The 25,352-nt window shown below is 39.3% G+C and overlaps 1 protein-coding gene across 1 annotated transcript in view; it reads right to left on the minus strand.

Moving 5' to 3' along the window:
- Positions 1-2,279: 2,279 nt before the first annotated feature.
- The window catches only part of LOC126252619 (paraneoplastic antigen Ma6E-like), a 36,308-nt gene continuing 13,235 nt past the window's right edge, over positions 2,280-25,352 (minus strand). The window contains exons 2-3 of the mRNA XM_049953520.1: positions 14,613-15,074; positions 2,280-2,287 (exon numbers count right to left, since the gene is read on the minus strand). Of these exons, the coding sequence (XP_049809477.1) occupies positions 2,280-2,287; positions 14,613-15,074 (470 nt within the window). The remainder of the gene's footprint in view (positions 2,288-14,612; positions 15,075-25,352) is intronic.

The following is a 25,352-nucleotide window of genomic DNA, read 5'->3' on the forward strand; positions in this document are numbered from 1 at the left end:
TGTAGGTAGCAGTAGGTACTGGGAGATGAAGAAGCTTGCACAGGATAGAGTAGCATGGAGAGCTGCATCAAACCAGTCTCAGGACTGAAGACCACAACAACAACAACAACATGTTATTTACACAGCAAGTAAACTGAAATAATATTCAAGATACTGTATTTATAAATATTTCCCTATACAGCATGAGAAGGAAAGGCACAGTAAAAGGAAAGTTTGAGATTGCAAATGCGCTGGCCAGTGTGGCCGAGCGGTTCTAGGCGCTTCAGTCTGGAACTGAGTGACCGCTACGGTCGTAGGTTCGAATCCTGCCTCGGGCATGGATGTGTGTGATGTCCTTAGGTTAGTTAGGTTTAAGTAGTTCTAAATTCTAGGGGACTGATGACCTCAGATGTTAAGTCCCATAGTGGTCAGAGCCATTTGAACCATTTGAGATTGCAAATAAATTTCCAGAAAGGAACTGTAAGGAGTACACAAGAATTTGGTATGCAAAATCAGCTACTTTTATTATTTTATAGTTGACTTACACATTCTGGAAGTGATATTCTTGGTTGAAACAGGGTAGACAGTAATTTTCTCTGCATCTTGCACATGTTATAAATGCTGCATGTTTACAGTTATGTGGTTGTTTCAGAGTTTTTACAGAGAAACAAACTTGGTTTCATTCAAGAAGGAACTCTCTCTCTTCACACAATTTGGCAGCAAATCTGGCATAACACATCATTTGGCCAAATATTTGTGAGGACAGCTGGTGATATATAATTGATGCAGTCTTCTCAGAATGTTATTCCTTCTTCCTTTTCTTGTCTCTCTCTCACTCTCTCTCAATGAGATAAAAGTAGTTGCTAAGCTTTTTGATCAGATTCCTTATCTGATAGCATAGCGAGTAGAAGAGAAGGTGTGCTGTCTCCCCACCCGTTAACACAGGCAGCATAGGACAATGGGAACAATGAGCAGCACTGTCACTTGAGACTCAAGTTCATGTGGTTTTGTTTTATCTGAAGGTGTGTTTCGCTATTGTCTGTGCTTATTTTGTGAGAGTATTTATGGTGCTGTGAGTGAACGTTGAAGAGTTGAAATCTGTGGTAAATAAGTGGTGTTTAGGGATATAGTTACTCGTATTTGAAGAAGGATAAAAAATGGTGCCTTGTTTTGTTCCAGAGTGCATATCTGGCTATTGAGAAAGTAAAGGTGAACATTTTTTTAGGCCTCCAAAAAACGAAGCAGAATTTGCAAAATGGGTCAGAGCAATTCCTCGGAAAGACAGAATTCCAACTCACAATTGTTTGGTGTGTGATTCACATTTCTGTGAGGAACTTATTATAATTATTATAAAAGCTGATGTGTTTATCATTGAGGGTAAACAAGTTAAAATTCCAAGACAAATGTGGTCTCTAAAATCAGGGGCAGTTCCTCATTTATTTCAAAATGTTCTAAAATATCTATCGAAAATATTACACAAAAGAAAACCACCACCAGTAAAATACTCACAAAAGAGTAGCCGCTGTAAAGAAAATGTTCAACAAGAAGTTCCAATGTTTCTCAGTGTTTCAGCTGTCGAGGAAAATGTATGTAAGGTACCAGGTGCAGTGCTCATTTCACTAAAGAGAACATTAAAGTGTAAGAAGTTGTACGGTTATGTAATAAACTAAGAACAGCAAATGCAGAAATCCACCTACTGTGAAAGCAGCTCTCATACGAAAAGCGTAAGACAGCTCAATCAAATCTCCTAGATTGTTCTGAACTGAGTAAGAAACATAAAATGATAGTAGACGCTATGATAAAGAAATGCCAATTAAAAAGCACTAAGGGAATGTGGTATGATGACAAGTTTCTTCTGGACAGCATGCTCTTAAAAATTAAGTCGCCCAAAGGGTACAGACGTTGTTTGAAGCATGGTTTGTTGCCACTTCCTTCTGAAACACATCTTCGAAATTTAGTAAAGGGTCTCAGATGCTCATATGGAATCAATACACACAATGTGGAGGCCATTAAGAATTATTTTTGGGAAGAATAAGATGAAAACAAATGCTTAGGTGTGCTGATTTTTGATGAAATTAAGCTCCAAGAAGAACTACAATTTAATAACAATTCCCTGAAAGTTGATGGTTTCGCCAATTTAGGAGAGTATACTCTGGACGACTGTAAGAATAATCTTGTCAATCATGCTCTCATGTTCATGTTTGCTCCTCAGTTGCATAACTGGATCCAACCTGTTGCTGTGTATGCAAGTCACAATGGAACTCCAGACAATGTCATCTTGAAGATATCAATTCAAGGGATTATCCAGCTGGAACAAGCCGGAACAAAAATTATTGCATTCACTTGTGATGGCAGTCAACCTAGTAAAAAGGTCTAGCAATGTCTTGGAATTAGTGGCAAAAAAAGTAACTTGCTCTATATCAAATCCTGTTGACAAAACCAGAAGAATTTGGGCATTTTCAGAAGCTGTTCACGCAATAAAGTGTGTAAGAAATAAATTTCTGTGATAAAATTAAAAGAATGATATCATCAACTATAATTTTTATTGCAGAGTCTATCAATAAGATAATTTCCTAGGATTGGCCGGATTAAAAGTTTGCCACAAGTTAACTTCCATCCACTTGAACCTTACGTCATTTCAACAAATGAATGTGAGATTAGCCCTGCAGTTATTCAATAATTCAGTAGCCAACGGCATAAAATTCTTCAGGGAAATTAAAGCAACAGGATTCAAAGGCAGTGAATCAACGGAATCATTTACTAGATGTATGAACAATGTAGTGGACGCATTTAATTCTTTGTTTCCTAAGGATACATTGTACAAAAACTCAGAGACTCACAAAACATCAATGAAATGGAAAAGCATTCTCGCCGAAGCTTTGCTTCCAAAAGAACTCTCCAGTCTCTAAGAGTAACCATTGAAATTACATTGGAGTTATCTGAATATTTGTGGGAAAAAGGTTTCAGCTATGTCTTGACCGCAAAATTTAATCAGGACCAACTTGAACTGTATTTTGGTATCGTAAGGTCTCTGAGTTGCAATGATCACCCGTCAGTAATAGACTTCTTGAGTTTGCACACGTTACAGTGCATCTACATTCCTGTAAAACTAGCCCTATCTTCCAGCGGAAACTGCGAACATAAATGTGAATTTTCAATGATGTAATACGTACCCCAAATGCAGACGTTAGCCAGACATTTGCAGCAAAAGAACAGAGACAGAGTTCTGGAAATGGAAGATGTAATTAAAAAAAAAAACGCTGTGTGTTCCACATAACTTCACAGAGGCTCATCCCAATCCAGAACATATTCTGGAGAGTCTTGAAAGCACCACAGGAAAGGAATGTTTAGTTTATCATCTGGCAGGTTATGTGGTGCATCAAGCAAGAAAAGCCATAAAATGCCATAAGTGTTTGTGCCTTCTAAGTGGAAATTCGTCTGACATCCCATTCTCTTTACTTACATCTATTAGAGATTACGGCTCTTCTACAGAAAATACATTGCTCACATATCCATCGAAAGGCGTCTTCAGTGTTCTTATGCAGGTGGAAAATATAGTCACGGTTAAACTCCGTGAGGACAGTTTATGGGGTGACATTTTTTTATGATTGCCTCAATAGTTTGGACCACATAAGTGTTGAAATATCTAATGTTGGATACTGCAAAGATCATGTGATGGACATCATTCCCAAGCTGATTCTTCATTATATGAAATGCCGGTTTTTCACTGGCATTGAACAAATTCGGAAGGAGTTGAAGTCTTCCAAAACTTCCAAGACTGCCTGGAAACTATCCAAACTAACTGACAACTGATGATTACTGAGGTAAGTTAATTAAATCCATCTACTTTTCATATGATTAGATAAATTTTTTGAATGAAGAAATTCATGTGCAGTGTTTGGCATAATAACATGTATTTCCGTGAGTCACAAGCGGAGCAACTAACCTCTTGCGGTGGAACCTGTGAATTACCGGAGATGGCACACTTTTTCTTCTACTCGCTATGCTGGTAGTAAAACAGATATTGCAGGATTGCATTAGCTGCCATGGGCTGCTCAAATGTCAAAATGAAACTAACGGAATACGAACTCCTTCACTGTTTAATTACAATCTCTTCTTGGAAAGTTATTTGCAGAGTCCTTGTGGACACTGTAAGTACAATCCTTTCTTAAAAATTTATTTGCAATACCACATTTTCCTTTGCCTTTCCTTTTCATGCCTTTTGAGAAAATATTAATATAAAAGAATATGTTGAACATTGTTTCAATTTATCTGAGGTGTAAATAACATAAAAGTGAAAATAAAAATGTTTCTACATATGAAATCAATACCGCAACTTTTGGATTACCATTCTGTCCTCTTCCCACTGCACCCGTTGCTGCCTAGAAACAACACTAATGTGAATAGCTCATGCCTTGCCCGACCTGTTGTTTTTTTAATGCTTCATCATCTGGAGCTCTCATTTCTGTCACTTTCATTTCTGACCAGCTTATATCATAAATCTCAACAAAATTGGTGATTACAAGTAGGTATGGTCCCCTTGTCAACATTCCTCATGTCACCAGTGGAAAAGGAATGATAAGTGATAGATAAAACTCCTAGAATTGATCAAGAATTTAACCTCAGACCTTTGTCTCCAAGGTGTGGCACTCAACCACTGTGCTATGTTTTTTTCATGATTTTCCAAGTCACGTTTCAGGGGGTCATGCTAAACCATTCATGTATCATTCCAATTTCAGTATATGAACAACTGAAGCAAGTACAGCCACTGAGCCACTGTCCATATACTGGTGGGTTCACCTAACAGAAATGATTATGTAGTTTAATAACAGAAATAAGCAGTGCCACCGTAACATTTTTTCATTCAATAATCTATAAGTTTCTAAATAACAATTATTTTATGGAATAGAAGTTCCTCAGCAGGAACATTTCTATCAAATTTTCAAATATAACTTTACTACCCGGCAGGGTCTTTTATATCACTGGATTTGTGACTGCACTCAACAGTGAGGTTATCAGCACCCTTACAAGCACAAAAACAATTGAATGTGGTTAAAATCTTCAAAACTGTTCCACACTCATGCACTCAAATTGACTAAAAAATCATTCTATCTCACACGCACTAAAAGAACGGAGAAAAAGTAAAAGTAGCTATACACGAGATAAAAACACAAGTAAAGTGACAAAGAAGCTAAAAGAAAATCACAGGGAAACATCACTGGCTGGCCACTTACAAAAATCACAGGTGATCCAGTCACCCTGTTAACACATTAAAAACATCTAAAATCTTGGAAAAAATGTTGGACAATTCAATAAACTTTAAAACACAAACCATACTTGGTTGAATGTTACTTAAAATAGAGGGCACATCCATCGATAAATCTGCTTCAGCCTGCTGGTCAGAATGTAAAACACAGTCCAATAAAATATGGTGTATAGTTATCTGGACACCACAAGCACCAAACATTGGCGGAACCTCGCACTAGCACAAGAAGCCAAGCATCATAGGGCCGTAGCTATGCAAATATGAATAAAGAGGACCTCGTCCCACTGACATGGCAGGCAGGAAGTATGCCATGGCCATGTTGTGGGCTTCACTAAATGGAGCTTATTGTCTGTTACTTCCAGCCACTCATCTTTCCATTGACACATGACTTTGTACCTCAACTGTGAGGTGATAGCACGCAGGGGGCTGGCCCACTGAAATAACTGAGGATCACAAAATGCCTGCTTGGCTGCTAGATCCACATTTTCATTCCCCACAGTTCCCATGAATCCTGGTGCCCAGCAGAAAGACACCTCCTTCCCCAGTCGCTGTATTTGGAGGAGAGCATCCTGGATATTCTGGACTACTTTATCTGCTGGGTACAAACCTTGTAGAGAGTGAAGAGCTCTCTGAGAATCAGAACAGACAAGAAATTCAGCACTGGAAGAATGACTCATCTGATCTAGTGCCTCAAGATTACATTTAGTTCTGTGACAAAGATGGTGAAGTCTCGAAGGTGTCAGTCCTTGAGAACAAGATCTGGGAAAACCACAGAGCAGCCAACAGAGTCATCTTGCTTAGATCTGCCTGTAAAGACTGGTACATAGTTGTGGTGCTCATTTCAAAAACTGTAGCAAGAGTGCCATCTCTCCAGTAATCCACCAAATCTAAAATTAGTCTAGACCTGCGCAGCAACCAGGGTGGCAGACAGTTAAAACCCTGGACTTGGGGTTGTACTTGCTTCACAATGAGTGACTCCAGCAGGTGTGACACATGGATCTCAAATGGCATTGTGGCTTGAGGATGGTTGGAGAAAAGGCATTCCAGAGGTGGACAAGCAACACTCCCCAAGACCTGTGGCTAAGGCACTTTGTAATGTTCAGTGTCTTCACAGTTCTGGCTTTCAGGTCTGTCAGCTTTGGAAACCACAACAATTTCGAGTTAACAATGGTGCCCAGAAACCTCTCTTAGTCTCTAAGATGTAGAATGGTGACCCTCATATGCAAGTCAGATAGATTAAAAATACAACTAGAATGATTAAAATGACACACTTATCTGCAGAAAACTAAATACCCATCTTTCCAGCCCACACCTCTAACATCTGTAATGTAAGCTGAAACTGACAGCTTGCTTTGCGGCACTGAAGGAGGAACAGAAAACAGAAAAATCATCCACAAATAAGAAGCACTGTCCAGAACTTCTTACTGCAGATGTGATAATGATGGCTATGGCAAAGAGGGTAACAATTAAAACACTGCCCTGAGGACACCATTCTCCTGCTCAAAACAGTTGGACAGCATGTCACCAACGTAGGTTCTGAATAACTGCTGAGACAGAAAAGACTTTAGGAAGATGCGGAGGTGGCCACAAAAGCCCCATTGACGCAGATGTGCAAGAATATTGAGTCTCCAAGTAGTATCGTACACTTTACTGGTATCAAAGGATATGTTGATTCGGTGATGTTTACTTAGGAAAGCCTGCTGAACAGCTGCCTCTTGCAATGTCAGGTAGTCTACAGTGGACCGAATCTCCGGAATTCCCACTGAAAGCAGCTAAGAAGTTGCCTGGTCTCTAACAACCAGACCACACTGATTAACCATTCCCTACAGGGTCTTTGCTACACAACTCATTAAGATGATACTCCTGTAATTACTGGGAAATGTGGGGTCCTTTCCTGGTTCAAGGAGAGGTACTAGAATTGCTTCCCTCCACGAGTTGGCGAAGCTGCAGGTCTGCCATATAACAACATTTGAGGAAGATTTCCTATGATGCCGCTGGCAAATGTCGAAGCACACAGTACTGGATTTGGTCATGACCGAGTGCAGTGTTAAAGAGTCTCAGACAGTGCCTATTCCAGCTCCATCATGGAGACAGAGGAGTTGTAGGACTCAGAACTGTTTAATCTGAAGTACAACATGCCGCTGTAGACAGTTGCACAGTAGCAATCAAATGCGGAATCCTAGCTTGCATTGGCAGTAGTTTTTGCAAAACTCTCAGCCAGCATCTTTGCCATGTCTCCGGGTGTTGTTTGGAGAGACCCCTGTTTCAGCACTGCTGCTATTAGTAAACGACTGACTGTGTTTACTGGAATACTCTGGATGGCTTCCCATACTTTAGCAGAACAAGGAGACAGTTCATTGAGTCCATGAACGCCTGCCATGAGGTTTTCTTGCTCTCATTAATTACATGTCGAGCCTTGGCTTTCATGACTCAAAAGGCTATGAGGTTGTCTGCTATAGAGTGATATTTAAATCTTCAAAGAGCTGCACGCCTGTCCTGGATTGCTGAATGGCTCTCATCTGTCCACCAAGATACAGGTCGCCTTCTGAAATGACAAATGGACTTTGGGATGGAAAAGTCAGTGTGTGATGTATGATGTGGTCCACTCATTTCTGAACATTGTCACAATGTTCAAAGACAGCCAGCTGGCTGAACGGCATCCAGTTAGCCTTACTGATCATCCATTTTGGTGTGTTCTGTTGAAGCAATCCTCCATCCAGTGGGTTAATGCAAAATGGGAAGTGGTCATTGGAATGAAGGCTGTCAGTGACTTTCCACTGAACACCGTCTGCAAGGGTTGGAGAGCAGTGAGATAGGCCAATGGCTGACAATGACCAAATTGCAGCACAGAAATGAGTGGGAATACTAGAGCTCAGGAAGCACAGCTCATTAGACGCCACAAGGCTCTCTAATACTCAACCCTAAGAGCAAGTAGAGGGCGAGACCCACAAGACATGACGAGCACTGAAGTCTTCCAAAGGTGAAATGTGTGGGAGGAGATGTTCTGTAAGGTTTGTGGGTGCCTCAGACTCTATTGCATCACGCAGAAGTAAATACAGTGTACAAACTGTGATCTCTCGACATGTATGAATTTCAATTGCAACTGCTTGATGGTCAGTAGCCAGTGGGATAGAAGAGGAGTGGTGTGTGTTATTTGAAAATGCAGGAGTCCCTCCCTTGGCCCTTTCCCCAGGAAGGTCATCGTTGTGATAGATTGTATAGGAAAGTAGTACAGGCGCATCAGACACTTTAAAATATGTTTCCTGCAAACAGATGCACATTGGGCATTCCTGTGCAGAAGCTTCAGTTCCTCCACATGTGTCCAGAACCGGTTAATGTTCCACAGGAGGGTAGGAGCCATTTATCATCCGGGTTGCACTTTCACCCTATCTTTCTGCCTGGGAGTGGAGCCTAACATATGTGGGGGTACAGCTTTGGTGGGAGATGATTGCCCCAGTCCAACATCAAGGCTCATTATCTTTGATGAATCAACGTATATCAACTTCAGACTCTCATCCCAAAAACAAGAAATGCTCAATGTGATTCTAAATAACCAAGAGTTTGCGTGTCTGGACTCTGTCAAGATTCTTGGCCTATGGCTTGAAGAAAATCTTAAGTGGGAGAGACACACAAATTATATCTCAAAAAAACTATCAATTGTGTATTACATTTTAAGGATACTCAAAAAATCAGTCACAAAATCTGTTCTCAAACATGTATATTGTGCTTATTCCACTCTACATTACAGTATGGAATCATATTTTGGGGGAACTCACCTGGGGGTAGAAATATTTTCAAAATACAAAAAAAGGCAATACGCATAATATGTAACCTAAGACATAATGAATCATGCAGACAACATTTCAAAACAAATGGCATTATGACACTGCCCTCTGCTTACATTTATAATATCGTCTCATTTGTAAAGTCATATCTGTTAAACAATGACTTCACATTAAAGTTCAATGGAGATATTCATAAATATGCAACAAGGCAGCATATGATTCAGTCCAGAACTACCTGCTACCAAAAAAGTGTTTTAAATGTTGGGATACAAATGTATAATAATTTACCAAATGAAATCAAAGCAACAAGGAACCCAAGAGCCTTCACACATAAGTTAAAAAAATATCTCTTGGACCAATGCTTTTATGCAGTTGATCATTTTTTTGAAGGGTGTTAATATTGTAAACAATTTTATAATAAATGTTCAGTCACGTCTGAAAATTAAATACTGTGCATGTCTATGAAATATACTGGATTATTTTACTATTACATTTGTATTGGCTGTTTGTATTTTACTATACAACATTTGTATTTACTGTTTTGTTAAAGATAGACAATTTCCTCATTACAAAATAATGTAAAATCAATTTATTGAAAATTTCTTGCAAATATGTTCTCTTGACCTGTCCAGTATCATATGTACAACTGTACAATTCTATGATTTGTATTGACTATTTTGTTTAAGACAGATAATTTCCTCACTACAAAATAATGTAAAAATCAATTTGTAAAAATTACTTGTAAATATGGTGTCTTGACCTATCCAATATCGTATGTACAACTGTACAATACTATGATTGCCTGGATCAATATAATACAATACAATACAAGAGATACATCACACAGGATGAATTCAACATCGCCAGACAGTTGACTTCCCGTCACTGTCAGTGGTTGACACTTTGTCTTGGATTTTTTGCCCTGAGTGGGCTTTGGGGCCACAACCATGGCTGTGGTAGTAGCAGCACTGGCTGGTGGACCAGGCTGAATATTTGAAGGGGCCAGGAGCTCCGCAATAGTGGCAAACAGAGACTTGTCTGAAGTCCTGGGTGGAGGTATGAGCTTCAAAGTAACTGCATCAGAACTGTGCACTGGCAGACCCAGATACTAGTGCTGACACTGGAAACCTCCATTTGTGCAGTAGCATTGGTTTTTGGGACTGGCTGTTTGAGAATAGAGCAAAGGAGGTAACAAACATCGGGGACTGCATGGCCTTACAGATCTTTTTGGCGTCTCCATCTGAGATTCATTGAGTTGTCTTTATTTCCTGTATCTTCCTTAGATTAGATTATATTAATACTAGTTCCATGGATCATGAATACGATATTTCGTAATGATGTGGAACGAGTCGAATTTTCCAATACATGACATAATTAGGTTAATTTAACAACTTACTTAAGTTAATATAACAACTTTATGTTATTGTGGTTTTTTTGTTTTTCTTTATTTTTATTTTTTTTATTTTTTTTTTAATATTTTTTTTTCTTAATTTATATCTAAAAATTCCTCTATGGAGTAGAAGGAGTTGTCATTCAGAAATTCTTTTAATTTCTTCTTAAATACTTGTTGGTTATCTGTCAGACTTTTGATACTATTTGGTAAGTGACCAAAGACTTTAGTGCCAGTATAATTCACCCCTTTCTGTGCCAAAGTTAGATTTAATCCTGAATAGTGAAGATCATCCTTTCTCCTAGTATTGCAGTTATGCACACTGCTATTACTTTTGAATTGGGTTTGGTTGTTAATAAAAAATTTCATAAGAGAGTATATATACTGAGAAGCTACTGTGAATATCCCTAGATCCTTAAATAAATGTCTGCAGGATGATCTTGGGTGGACTCCAGCTATTATTCTGATTACACGCTTTTGTGCAATAAATACTTTATTCCTCAGTGATGAATTACCCCAAAATATGATGCCATATGAAAGCAATGAGTGAAAATAGGCGTAGTAAGCTAATTTACTAAGATGTTTATCACCAAAATTTGCAATGACCCTTATTGCATAAGTAGCTGAACTCAAACGTTTCAGCAGATCATCAACGTGTTTCTTCCAATTTAATCTCTCATCAATGGACACACCTAAAAATTTGGAATATTCTACCTTAGCTATATGCTTCTGATTAAGGTCTATATTTATTAATGGCATCATACCATTCACTGTACGCAACTGTATGTACTGTGTCTTACCAAAATTCAGTGAGAGTCCGTTTACAAGGAACCACTTAGTAATTTTCTGAAAGACAGTATTGACAATTTCATCAGTTAATTCTTGTTTGTCAGGTGTGATTACTATACTTGTATCATCAGCAAAGAGAACTAACTTTGCCTCTTCATGAATATAGAATGGCAAGTCATTAATATATAATAAGAACAACAAAGGACCCAAGACTGACCCTTGTGGAACCCCATTCTTGATAGTTCCCCAGTTTGAGGAATGTGCTGATCTTTGCATGTTACGAGAACTACTTATTTCTACTTTCTGCACTCTTCCAGTTAGGTACGAATTAAACCATTTGTGCACTGTCCCACTCATGCCACAATACTTGAGCTTGTCTAGCAGAATTTCATGATTTACACAATCAAAAGCCTTTGAGAGATCACAAAAAATCCCAATGGGTGGTGTTCGGTTATTCAGATCATTCAAAATTTGGCTGGTGAAAGCATATATGGCATTTTCTGTTGAAAAACCTTTCTGGAAACCAAACTGACATTTTGTTAGTACTTCATTTTTACAGATATGTGAAGCTACTCTTGAATACATTACTTTCTCAAAAATTTTGGATAAAGCTGTTAGAAGGGAGATTGGACGGTAATTGTTGACATCAGATCTATCCCCCTTTTTATGCAAAGGTATAACAATAGCATATTTCAGTCTATCAGGGAAAATGCCCTGTTCCAGAGAGCTATTACACAGGTGGCTGAGAATCTTACTTATCTGTTGAGAACAAGCTTTTAGTATTTTGCTGGAAATGCCATCAATTCCATGTGAGTTTTTGCTTTTAAGTAAGTTTATTATTTTCCTAATTTCAGAGGGAGAAGTGGGTGAGATTTCAATTGTATCAAATTGCATAGGTATGGCCTCTTCCATTAACAGCCTAGCATCTTCTAATGAACACCTGGATCCTACTATATCCACAACATTTAGAAAATGATTATTAAAAATATTTTCAACTTCTGACTTTTTGTTCGTCAAGTTTTCATTCAATTTGATGGTAATACTGTCTTCCTGTGCTCTTGGTTGACCTGTTTCTCTTTTAATAATATTCCAAATTGTTTTAATTTTATTATCAGAGTTGCTGATTTCAGACATGATACACATACTCCTGGATTTTTTAATAACTTTTCTTAATATAACACAGTATTTTTTATAATTTTTGATAGTTTCTGGGTCACTACTCTTTCTTGCTGTCAGATACATTTCCCTTTTCCGGTTACAAGATATTTTTATACCCTTAGTAAGCCATGGTTTGTTACAAGGTTTCTTACGAGTATATTTAACTATTTTCTTGGGGAAGCAGTTTTCAAATGCATTTACAAAAATGTCATGAAATAAATTATATTTTAAATTGGCATCAGGTTCATGGTACACCTCATCCCAGTCTAACTGCTGTAGGCTTTCCCTGAAATTTGCAATTGTTAAATCGTTGACTGGACGTACTACTTTGGAGGACTGTTTAGTATTGCTGAATGGAGCTATGTCATATATTGTAACTAGCTGTGCACCATGATCAGAAAGACCATTCTCAACAGGCTGAGCATTTATCTGGTTAAACTTATCTTGGTCTATAAAGAAGTTATCTATCAGTGAGCTGCTATCCTTTACCACCCGAGTAGGAAAATCAATAACGGGTGTCAAATTGAAAGAACCGTGTAATACTTCAAGGTAATTTTTCCTATTACCCTCTTTCAGAGAATCTACATTGAAGTCCCCACAAATAATAATTTGCTTCCCCCTGTCTGACAGATAGCACAACAAGGAGTCCAAATTTTTCAGAAATAGATGAACATTTCCTGATGGGGACCTATATACAGTTACAATTATAAATGTGCCTTTATTTAATTTAAGCCCACAGGCACATGCTTCTATATGTTTCTCTATGCAAAACTTTTTTGTTTCTATACTTTTTGCACAATGAAAACTTTTGACATATATACTTTCTTCAAGAAAGACACTGCAGTCCCTATTCCAGACAGAGTGATCCCCAGAACAGTTGACACATTTCACAGGAGATGAACAACCAACTCCTTCATGGGCAGCCTTCCCACATTTGCCACAAGTGGCTTTTCCCCTCACATCCGACTGTAGTGACCCCAGACTTCTGACACTGAAAACAGTGCATTGGGTTGAGGAAATGAGACTGCACACAGAGGCGAAGGAAACCTGCCTTGACATGCTTTGGAAGTTTTGTGCTGTTCAACATAGCCTCACTGCAAGATGGCGCCTAGTGTAGATTGGTAGTATGTTAGTTCCGTACAAAAGTCAAAAAATAACGAGGAAAAGTGTTCGATATGCAACAAATTCTGTGTGTATTATGACAGTACATGTATGCCATGTTATATTATCGCAAAAGTAGATGCCAAAAAAAACCTGGTAACAGGAAAATGTTATAATCAGGCATCTCATCCAGCAAGTACTTCGACTCATTCGTGGGAAATGATGAACTCTGATACAACATGTCATTGCAAGAAACGTGTTATAAAAGGTATAATGTGCTTAAATTGTAAAATGGTTTTTCATTATTCGTGTGTTAATGTCAGTCCTAAAAGGAAACTATGGTTCTGCAATAGCTGTTTCAAAGGCGACTTAGGCCAAAAAACCTAATATGAGAAACACCAAAGACGAAGTTATCAGTGCTCTACTGGAAGAGTTTTCAGTTATAAAACATCACAAACACGAACAGTATGAAAAAGAAGCAAAGAGGCTTAGCGTTTTACCTCAAGATACTGTAACTTTTGTTAATAACAGTTCTGTTGTTTATGTTTGTAGAAAGTGCGGGAAAAACACAAACAGTGGTGTAACCTGTTGCGAGTGTGAAAGAAAACATCAGTCTAAAACTCCCGACCATGTTCCAAAACTTTACATTTTAGGCGATAGCCACAGCCGTGGTATTGTCTCACACATAAATAAAGCTTCAAATGTGAAATCAATGAGCTTTGTAAAGCCTGGGGCGCCCTTCTCAGAAATAAGAAAACTAGTTTTTCTGAAGAAATAAAAAAGCTGTCTTCGAAAGATTTTGTTGTCCTCTTTGGTGGATCTAATGACATTTATCAAAATGATACATATAAAGCCTGCTGCGAATTAAACAAGTGTTTATCTGAACTAAGTCATACAAACGTTATCCTCGTAAATATACCACAAAGGTAAGACTTGATGTCCTGGTCATGTGTAAACAAGGAAATTAGTGCCGCCAATGAACTTTTTTCCAGTATATGCAAACAATATAGAAATGTTTCTGTTGTTAATATTAATACAATTGGACGAAGATTCCACACTACTCACGGGCTGCACTTAAATGGCCTTGGAAAGCAACCTGTTACATTAAAGCTAATGGAAATTATTCAGAGACTGCAATACTTACCAACAACATCATCAATGGTACCTGTATCATCATCACAGAAAGTATCTCTAGGAGTGACTAATGCAGAATCAGATACAGTAACATAAAATGCAGCAGAAGTACCTAAAGAAGCAATACTAACAGAAGTAGAATCAACAGCAGCGTCAGAAGAACCACGTTCAGTAACAGCAGAAGTAACTCCTCCAGCATTAGAACCAGCTCCTACAGCAGTAACACCATCTCCCTCACCAGCAGTAGCAGCACAAACTACTTCACCAGCAATAGCAGAAGAAACACCATCAGCAACAGCAGAAGCAACTCCTCCAGCAGTAGAACCAGTTCCTATAGCAGCAGCACCATCTCCCACACCAGCAGTAGCAGAACTAACTCCTTTACCAGTAATAGCAGAAACAACTCCTCCACCAACAGCAACTAAGCCAACTTCACCAATAGCAGAAACAGTACCAGCTCCTCCTCCATCACCTTCAAGAGTAGCAGAAAAGAATAGACCAGTCACAGTAAGTAAAGTATCATCTTTGTCTCATGATGAAGTGATACCAAATGATTTGGGAAAACATGTTCCTATAAAACTTGTGGACAGTAAAGTGAAACAAACTTCCAACCGTGTTTCAAACAGACCCAAAAAATTACCAAAGAGAAATGAAGATTTTTTATGGTTTATCCCAAGGAAGTCCAACCGCCACCTAACATAGATTCCAGGGCTGAAAAAACAATTAAATGTTCTCCATTGCCCCATAATACTGTACTCCTCCCCTCCTGTGACAGTAACTCTATCTTATTTCTGCACTTAAATGTCAGGTCTCTGAAAAATAAAGCTGATGAGCTTGGTATACTATTAAAAGTAACAAAAGAATGATTTTATGTACAAACGAACATTGGTTAAAGGAAGAGGATATAAAACTGTATGTACCATCAGGTTTCAGATTAGCTACATACTTCTGCAGACCCAGTGAATCCTATGCGGGTTCATCCATATACACTCCTGGAAATTGAAATAAGATCACCATGAATTCATTGTCCCAGGAAGGGGAAACTTTATTGACACATTCCCGGGGTCAGATACATCACATGATCACACTGACAGAACCACAGGCACATAGACACAGGCAACAGAGCTTGCACAATGTCGGCACTAGTACAGTGTATATCCACCTTTCGCAGCAATGCAGGCTGCTATTCTCCCATGAAGACGATCGTAGAGATACTGGATGTAGTCCTGTGGAACGGCTTGCCATGCCATTTCCACCTGGCGCCTCAGTTGGACCAGCGTTCGTGCTGGACGTGCAGACCGCGTGAGACGACGCTTCATCCAGTCCCAAACATGCTCAATGGGGGACAGATCCAGAGATCTTGCTGGCCAGGGTAGTTGACTTACACCTTCTAGAGCACGTTGGGTGGCACAGGATACATGCGGACGTGCATTGTCCTGTTGGAACAGCAAGTTCCCTTGCCGGTCTAGGAATGGTAGAACGATGGGTTCGATGACGGTTTGGATGTACCGTGCACTATTCAGTGTCCCCTCAACGATCACCAGTGGTGTACGGCCAGTGTAGGAGATCGCTCCCCACACCATGATGCCGGGTGTTGGCCCTGTGTGCCTCGGTCGTATGCAGTCCTGATTGTGGCACTCACCTGCACGGCGCCAAACACACATACGACCATCATTGGCACCAAGGCAGAAGCGACTCTCATCGCTGAAGACGACACGTCTCCATTCGTCCCTCCATTCACGCCTGTCGCGACACCACTGGAGGCGGGCTGCACGATGTTGGGGCGTGAGCGGAAGATGGCCTAACGGTGTGCGGGACCGTAGCCCAGCTTCATGGAGACGGTTGCGAATGGTCCTCGCCGATACCCCAGGAGCAACAGTGTCCCTAATTTGCTGGGAAGTGGCGGTGCGGTCCCCTACGGCACTGCGTAGGATCCTACGGTCTTGGCGTGCATCCGTGCGTCGCTGCGGTCCGGTCCCAGGTCGACGGGCACGTGCACCTTCCGCCGACCACTGGCGACAACATCAATGTACTGTGGAGACCTCACGCCCCACGTGTTGAGCAATTCAGCGGTACGTCCACCCGGCCTTCCGCATGCCCACTATACGCCCTCGCTCAAAGTCCGTCAACTGCACATACGGTTCACGTCCACGCTGTCGCGGCATGCTACCAGTGTTAAAGACTGCGATGGAGCTCCGTATGCCACGGCAAACTGGCTGACACTGACGGCGGCGGTGCACAAATGCTGCGCAGCTAGCGCCAACTGACGGCCAACACCGTGGTTCCTGGTGTGTCCGCTGTGCCGTGCGTGTGATCATTGCTTGTACAGCCCTCTCGCAGTGTCCGGAGCAAGTATGGTGGGTCTGACACACCGGTGTCAATGTGTTCTTTTTTCCATTTCCAGGAGTGTATATTAGCAATGATCTAGACTTAAAGTTTTCTGTTCTTGAAGTTAGTGACCTATGCATTAAAGGTGTTTTTGAAGCAGCTGATTTTATTATACCTAGTATACAGCTCATAACTGTGTCTTTATATCACACTCCTGAAAGTAATGTAGAACAATTTATAGAACATTTAGAAAACCTTGTGATCAGTATACAAAAATATGCTAAATACAAAATTTTAATCTTTGGGGATCTAAACATAGACATTAGGAAAATGACAGCCAGAAATGTTAATTTAGTAAACATGTTAAGATCCTATAATCTCTTTTGTGCTAATGAAATTCCTACAAGGCACTCCTCCTGTCTTGACAATCTAATAACAAATGTATACAAATGTGATTTTGAGCTAGGCTTATTTAATGTCGATTACCTGTCAGACCATAGAGGTATATGGGTGAAACTAATTACTAAAAAACCAAAAGAAGATGAGGAACAAACTCAGTGTGTCAGACTATCTACAGATACAAATACACTAGCAAGTATAGAGAAGAACTTAAGTCTATAGATTGGAATACTGTTATACATTCCTCCAGAAATGTTGATGAAGCCTTCAACACATTCCTCAAAATCATTTCTGAAATCTTCCACACATGCTGTCCACTGGTTAAAAAACAAAAAAAACAAAAAGTTAGGAAACCTAGTCACTCAACTTTACAGAAGTGGTTTTCACCCCAATTACAAAAACTGAGACTATTGGTAATTACTTGTCACGATAAGGTCAATAAGGGAGCAGTAGATAAAGAAACTTACAAAAACCTGAAAAGAAAATATAGATCTGAAATTAAAATAGCCAAGTGTAAGGCAAATGGTGATTTAATTAAAAAATCACACAATAAATGTAAGGCTGCATGGAAAGTAATAAAAGCAGAGCTAGGTATGGATATAAACTACAAAGACAACACAAATGCTGCTAACGTCACTGCTGATGATTTCAATCACTTTTTTGTCAACTCTGCCAATCTTAGCCTTCCAACCCACAGCAACAAGAATTCCAATTCAACACACACACCTATTTCTCACCCCATATCTGGCAGAAATTTTCAACAAAACATTACAAACATAGTGTCAGCTTGTAAATGGAGAGAAGTACAAGTAACTGATATAATTAAAGCAACCTCTAAATTAGGATACTCTAGATCTGAAGATGTGTATGGCCTGTCAAACTATGTAATTAAAAAAGTTGTAGATCTCATAACATATCCTCTTTGCATACTGATAAACTGGATGCTCTCGAGTGGACACTTTCCAGAATGTCTCAAAAAAACAGTTGTCATACCATTATACAAAAAGGGTGACAAGTCCTGTATCAATAATTATAGACCAATTTCATTTGTGCCTATTCTCTCAAAAATAATAGAACATTGCATACTGCAGCAAATATGCATACACCTATCAGACAATAATATATTAAATGATTCTCAGTATGGATTCAGATCAAACTTATCAACAGTCAAAGCAGTTGAAAATCTTATCTCTTTTGTACTAAGCGCATTTGAGTCAGAATTATCTGCTGAAGCCATTCTAATTGACTTGAGTAAGGCTTTCGACTCAGTTAACCACAAATTATTATTAGATAAACTGTGTTGCTATGGAATCAAACACTTGGAACTCTCACTAATTGAATCATACCTCAGCAATAGAAAACAAATAGTAAAGCATAATGACCAACAGTCACAGACTTTAAGTATAAAACGAGGTGTTCCTCAGGGCTCAGTGCTTGGCCCTCTACTATTTATATTGTTTGTAAATGACTTTCCGAATAACTTACCCTGTAAATCCATCCTCTATGCTGATGACACAACATTAGCTAATTCTGGAAAGGATATAAACATATTGAAGGAGGAAAGTGAAGAGTGTCTCACAATATCTAATATCTGGTTTAAAGATAATGACTTATCTATGAACCATGAAAAGACTGTCAAGATAATCTTCAGTTTATCAAACAGTAACATGGAGTTACTATCTGTTAAACTACTAGGAATACACATTGACTCAAAATTAACTTGGGACACACATACAGATTATGTATGTCGAAAGCTATCACGAGTTATGTACCTACTGGCCAAACTACAAACATGTGTTACACAAGATTTATTGCTTCAGTCATACTATGCCTTCTTTCATTGCCATCTACAATATGGCATTCTTTTATGGGGTAACTCTCCAGGAGCCAAAAAAATTTTCACTTGGCAGAAGAAAGCAATTAGACGTTTTTATGGAATCACTGACAACAAGGCCTCTTGTAGACCTTATTTCAGAGACTTAAAAATTCTCACAGTCCCATCTCTTTACATATATTGTTGCCTATTAAACATAAAAGAAAACGTAAACCAATACACTATAAGGAAATCAGTTCATCAACACAATACTCGAGAAACAAATATGATTGATATACCCACAACCAGACTTAAGAAAACCCAATCTAGCTATGAATACATAGGCATAAAATTATTCAACACTTTACCTGTACAGGCTCAATTGGTTTCAATGGATATTTTCAAAACTAAAACCAAAGTGTGGATGAAGAAAAATACTTTCTACAGAGTAGAAGAATTTCAGAATAGTTGTAAAGATGATCTAATTTATTGATAAACTAAGGCTTACTGTTATGTATAGTTATGGATGTAGAGGCAGCTAGCTATAAGCTAATAGGGTACAACACTGTCTTTTTTTTCCATGTAATATTTTTGTTATGTGAAACATAATGTACAAATAGCTATAATACTTCTGACAAGATTGATTGCATGTTAATGCTGATAAATTATGGCTTACTGTTATGTATGGATCTAGGTGTAGAGGCTGTTTTAAGCTAATAATTTACAACATTGCTATATTTTTACTATGTAATATTTTGGTATGTAAAACGTAATGTACAAATAGCTGTAACTCTTCTGACGACATTGATTGCATGTTAGTGCTGAAAGATGGATTAAATAAATAAATAAAAGAGTCTAATTTCACTACACTGCCACCCACCCTTTTCATTATTTATATATTTTTTTGCACATCAACAATGCCTTCTTGGACCCACTCATTTTTCAGTTTTTCTCTGGAAATGTCAACGAGATCCCTAGAAGTCACAACACCTTTGGTGTAATTCAAGGTGCTGTTCAAAAATGGTTCAAATGGCTCTGAGCGCTATGGGACTTAACATCTGAGGTCATCAGTCCCCTAGAACTTAGAACTACTTAAACCTAACTAACCTAAGGACATCACACACATCCATGCCTGAGGCAGGATTCGAACCTGCGACCATAGCGGTCACGCGGTTCCAGACTGAAGCGCCTAGAACTGCACAGCTACTCTGGCCGGCTTCAAGGTGCTGTGAAGCTGTGTCTCTATCACACACCCACCAAGACATGTAGCTTTTTGGAGGTTAACTGCTTGCTGGGAATGTCCGCATGTCGCGTCCCAATTTGCGCGGCCCCATTTGAACCTGTGATGTCACAAAAACGAGCGCTATGTGCATCTCAATTTGCGCCTGCACTGGGTTGCACGGTTTTGTGGTTGAGGCACAGTTTCTTGCGCCGCGTGCTACATGAGCACTGCGGGAGGGGTGAGGTGGGGAGCGGGAAGGCAGTCCTGCCATATGCATAATTCGGCATGGCACATATGGGCAGTGGAAGTATTGCCCGTTCGAAAAATAAAGCCTTATGGTATACTGAGTAGTGCTTCGTTTTTCGCCATTTAAGCGCTCCATCTATTTTCGTTAGTACGTAATAGTTTTCAGCTACAAATATCTGTACAGTTCTTTTGTTTTGTTTCTTCTTTTGTCCAGAACAATGCACAGTTCAGTAACTGGTGATCCTTAGCCACTGGGATTATATCTTCTGCCTTCACAATGTTTCCAGATCGTAAGAAGGGACAGACGGTTCATTGTGAGGATAGTGAATAAGGAAGGAATATTACAAAATCACATGATTTAGAAGCAAGGCTGGAAAGTAAAACAAGGTTACTTACTTGCTGCCTGTTATGCTGGCGTATCTCTACGATCTGTTGCAAAAAGTTGAAAAGGTGTAATTTCCACAGATATTACCCGTTTTTGCTTCTGGTAAAAAGCGTCCAAGATATGAAGTACATAAGTTTCACTATCGTTACTTGGATACAGATGTAATAAGAGACGTTATACTATGTACATGTGGACATCACATTTCCACTGCAAGCTAGAAATAGTCGAAAATCAGTCACAAATAACAATGTTTTAATTGCCTCGCCGTGATGAGGAAAAGCATTTCAATTCTTGCATGCACATTATCAGCATTAATAAACTAATTATACAACAGGCTACACAAATGAAAAAAAATGGTCGGCATTATTACGAAAGTAGGAATATCCTAAAAAAGTGTGGTGATTACATATATTTAATTTGTTGAAATGTACTGCTGACAAAGGCAGATCTACTTTCATGACAATGTTTTCCGAACTCCAGCTCACAAGGCACACATTGCTAGCTTGTGTATTCCTGTCACACGCATTATCGTCTGCTGCTGACAATACACTGACCATTGTGTTGTGCGACAGATCAATTGTTTATTTTTCTCAATAACAACTATTTTATTCGCTATCACACATTGTCAGTTTGTCAAGTCGTAAGTGAGTAACCAGCATGTGGCATATTCCTATCATTCCGCCTGAAGGAACGCTCATCATCATTTGAATACTGCTCAGATCAAGAGAAGGAATAAAATCCTTTGGTAAGTTTCCATTCCTCTCGCTCAGTGTTAAAAATATGATGGGTTACGGGGATTCAACCAAAACTCCAACTGAATTGGCAATTTATTTTTGTGTGAGTTGTTAACCTTTTCTCTTTCTAAGAAGCATCACCATTTATGAGTAATGACCACATTCCTCTTGTCGGCAGGTTTAATTGTTCTTCCTTTGCCAAAACACAGTATAATTAGTATGTACTCAGCTATTGCGACACAATTCCGAAACAGAGTGCCTCATTAAACAAGTAATTGGCAATCACAGAGCTCACCAGTTTATGAGAAACATCATAGTGTCGGCTTGCAGTAACATAAGAGAAGAAATTTCATATTTATTTTCATACTAGGAAACTCTTGCTTCGCTAGCTGTCGGTAACTCAAAAAATTACAGTCACTGGAGTGAAAAAAATAAAATGGGACTTATAAGTACTGATATGTCGCCATAAATAAGAAAGTTCTGTGTGTTTACGAATTGACAAATTACTCTCCTCCTTGTGTGCTATCATTCGCCAAACGTTGTTTAGTAGATATGAGAGATGTTGCGAGTATTTCATTCTCGTGGGCGTGAGATCGGAAGTGAGCGCGCTACATAGGATCCACTTGCTGGAGATCGGAGGCAGATAAAGACATCCTCCCAAGTCCAAACAAAAATTCAACATGTTAGCTAAATTTCATATGCAGCAACATATGGTGTAATACGCACCAAACGCAAAATCATGGTGACCACGATTTTTCATTGCAAAATTTTCGAATTTTGCGTAGCGTCTTACTAAAATGTGTATACCACAATAAGTATGACCATTAGCGAGATGATGGGCACTTCGCCATAAAGCTGACATATAACGCTACAAGCAAGATAAAAATGAAATATTTTTCCTGAATAGTTTCTGTAAAATCGTTTGAGAAGGATTAAAGTGTGCGCGCGCTTCGTTTCTGTCAGCGCAGAGCGTCATCAACCGGCGCGTGCTAATACGTGTAAGCATCTCAATATGCGTTGGACCCATGCGACATGTGCGGAACGTGTGCGTCGCGCTGTAGTGTCGCGTCGCGTCTCAAGTGCTATACACGTCTCAAAGACTTTCGGCGTGTTCCAACTTTGGTGACACTAGTTGCATGAGTTTTGAGGTTATGTGTGTTCATAGGGTGTAGACAAACTGAAATATGAAGTAGGGAATGGAGAATAATGTTCGCTTCTTGGATATCTATGCTTTGGATAGGTGTTTGTGGGATTTCAGTGATGCTGATTACAAAAATAAGCAACATATTGCTGCCACTGAGACCTTCATGTGCAATCATTACATAGATGGTTTGGCAATACCTGAGCTGCAGGGCAAAATTCATTGAGTTAGGAGCACATATACAACTGAATTAAGAAAAATACAAGCAAGTGTAATTCTAGCTGTGGAATGCTCTCGTCTGCAAGACTAAAATTCCATCATTCGAGTTGTCTAACTCTTTGTTAAGGAATATTGTTGACAGGACAGAAGACTATACAAATTCAACAAGCTGCGTTCTTTATTCAATATTCATCTATTTGAAACGTCGCTGCAGTGCTCCCCATTCATGTATGTTAGAATTTTGAAATATTGTCACTATACAGATATATCTTCAAGAGAGTAGTTTGCAAACCATTCTCTTCTTAATGCGGCCTGCTTCGAATAATTGTTGTTGCTAATATTAATAATTATTACTGTTAATGTAAGTAATTATTGGTGTTAATGAAATAATGTCATCACCAAGTAAAATGTACCTTATACCATGCCGAGTGTTCTCGATTGTAATGCACGCAATATATACAGGGTGTTACAAAAAGGTACAGCCAAACTTTCAGGAAACATTCCTCACACACAAAGAAAGAAAATATGTTATGTGGACATGTGTCTGGAAACGCTTACTTTCCATTTTAGAGCTCATTTTATTAGTTCTCTTCAAATCACATTAATCATGGAATGGAAACACACAGCAACAGAATGTACCAGCATGACTTCAAACACTTTGTTACAGGAAATGTTCAAAATGTCCTCCGTTAGCGAGGATACATGCATCCACCCTCCCTGATGCGCTGATGCAGCCCTGGAGAATGTCGTATTGTATCACAGCCGTCCACAATACGAGCACAAAGAGTCTCTACATTTGGTACCGGCATTGTGTAGACAAGAGCTTTCAAATGCCCCCATAAATGAAAGTCAAGAGGGTTGAGGTCAGGAGAGCATGGAGGCCATGGAATTGGTCCGCCTCTACCAATCCATCGGTCACCAAATCTGTTGTTGAGAATCGTACGAACACTTCGACTGAAATGTGCAGGAGCTCCATCGTGCATGAACCACATGTTGTGTCGTACTTGTAAAGGCGCATGTTCTAGCAGCACAGGTAGAGTATCACATATGAAATCATGATAACGTGCTCCATTGAGCATAGGATGAAGAACATGGGGCCCAATCAAGACATCACCAACAATGCCTGTCTGTGTTGATGACGTGATTGCACAATTGCGTGCGGATTCTCGTCAGCCCACACATGTTGATTGTGAAAATTTACAATTTGATCATGTTGGAATGAAGCCTCATCCATAAAGAGAACATTTGCACTGAAATGAGGACTGACACATTGTTGGATGAACCATTCGCAGAAGTGTACCCGTGGAGGCCAATCAGCTGCTCATAGTGCTTGCACATGCTGTACATGGTACGGAAACAACTGGTTCTCCCGTAGCACTCTCCATACAGTGACGTGGTCAATTTTACCTTGTACAGCAGCAACGTCTCTGACACAGACATTAGGGTTATCGTCAACTGCACGAAGAATTGCCTCGTCCATTGCAGGTGTCCTCATCTTTCTAGGTCTTCCCCAGTCGTGAGTCATAGGCTGGAATGTTCCGTGCTCCCTAAGACACCGATCAATTGCTTCAAACGTCTTCCTGTCAGGTGTCGGGACACACGGCTATTGCCCCATGCTAATCCATACATCAGATGGGCATCTGCCAACTCCGCATTTGTAAACATTGCACTGACTGCAAAACCACGTTCGTGATGAACACTAACGTGTTGATGCTACGTACTGATGTGCTTGATGCTAGTACTATAGAGCAATGAGTCGCATGTCAACACAAGCACCGAAGTCAACATTACCTTCCTTCAATTGGGCCAACTGGTGGTGAATCGAGGAAGTACAGTACATACTGACGAAACTAAAATGAGCTCTAACATGGAAATTAAGCGTTTCCGGACACATGTCCATATAACATCTTTTCTTTATTTGTGTGTGAGGAATGTTTCCTGAAAGTTTGGCAGTACCTTTTTGTAACACCCTGCATATATGTAATTTAAGTTCTAGTGGCAGTGCTTCATGCACTACAATATCTTTATTCCTTATCGCATAATTAACTCTATTTAGAAAAAACGTGAACAGTTCTGGTGACATTCTAAGATAATTAAAAGAATTTCTTGGATATTGTGTTATAAATTATTTCAGCAAGGATGCTGAGCAACCGAGCTGACGTCTTTTCTTCATCCAGTCACGAATTGAAACACATTTCTTATTCTTTTTTTTTTATGTAACGATTCCACGCAACAAGCTTTAACTACACCACAACCCGTGCGA

This window comes from Schistocerca nitens, chromosome 4, assembly GCF_023898315.1.
Source record: "Schistocerca nitens isolate TAMUIC-IGC-003100 chromosome 4, iqSchNite1.1, whole genome shotgun sequence".
Classification (NCBI taxonomy): Eukaryota; Metazoa; Arthropoda; class Insecta; order Orthoptera; family Acrididae; genus Schistocerca; species Schistocerca nitens.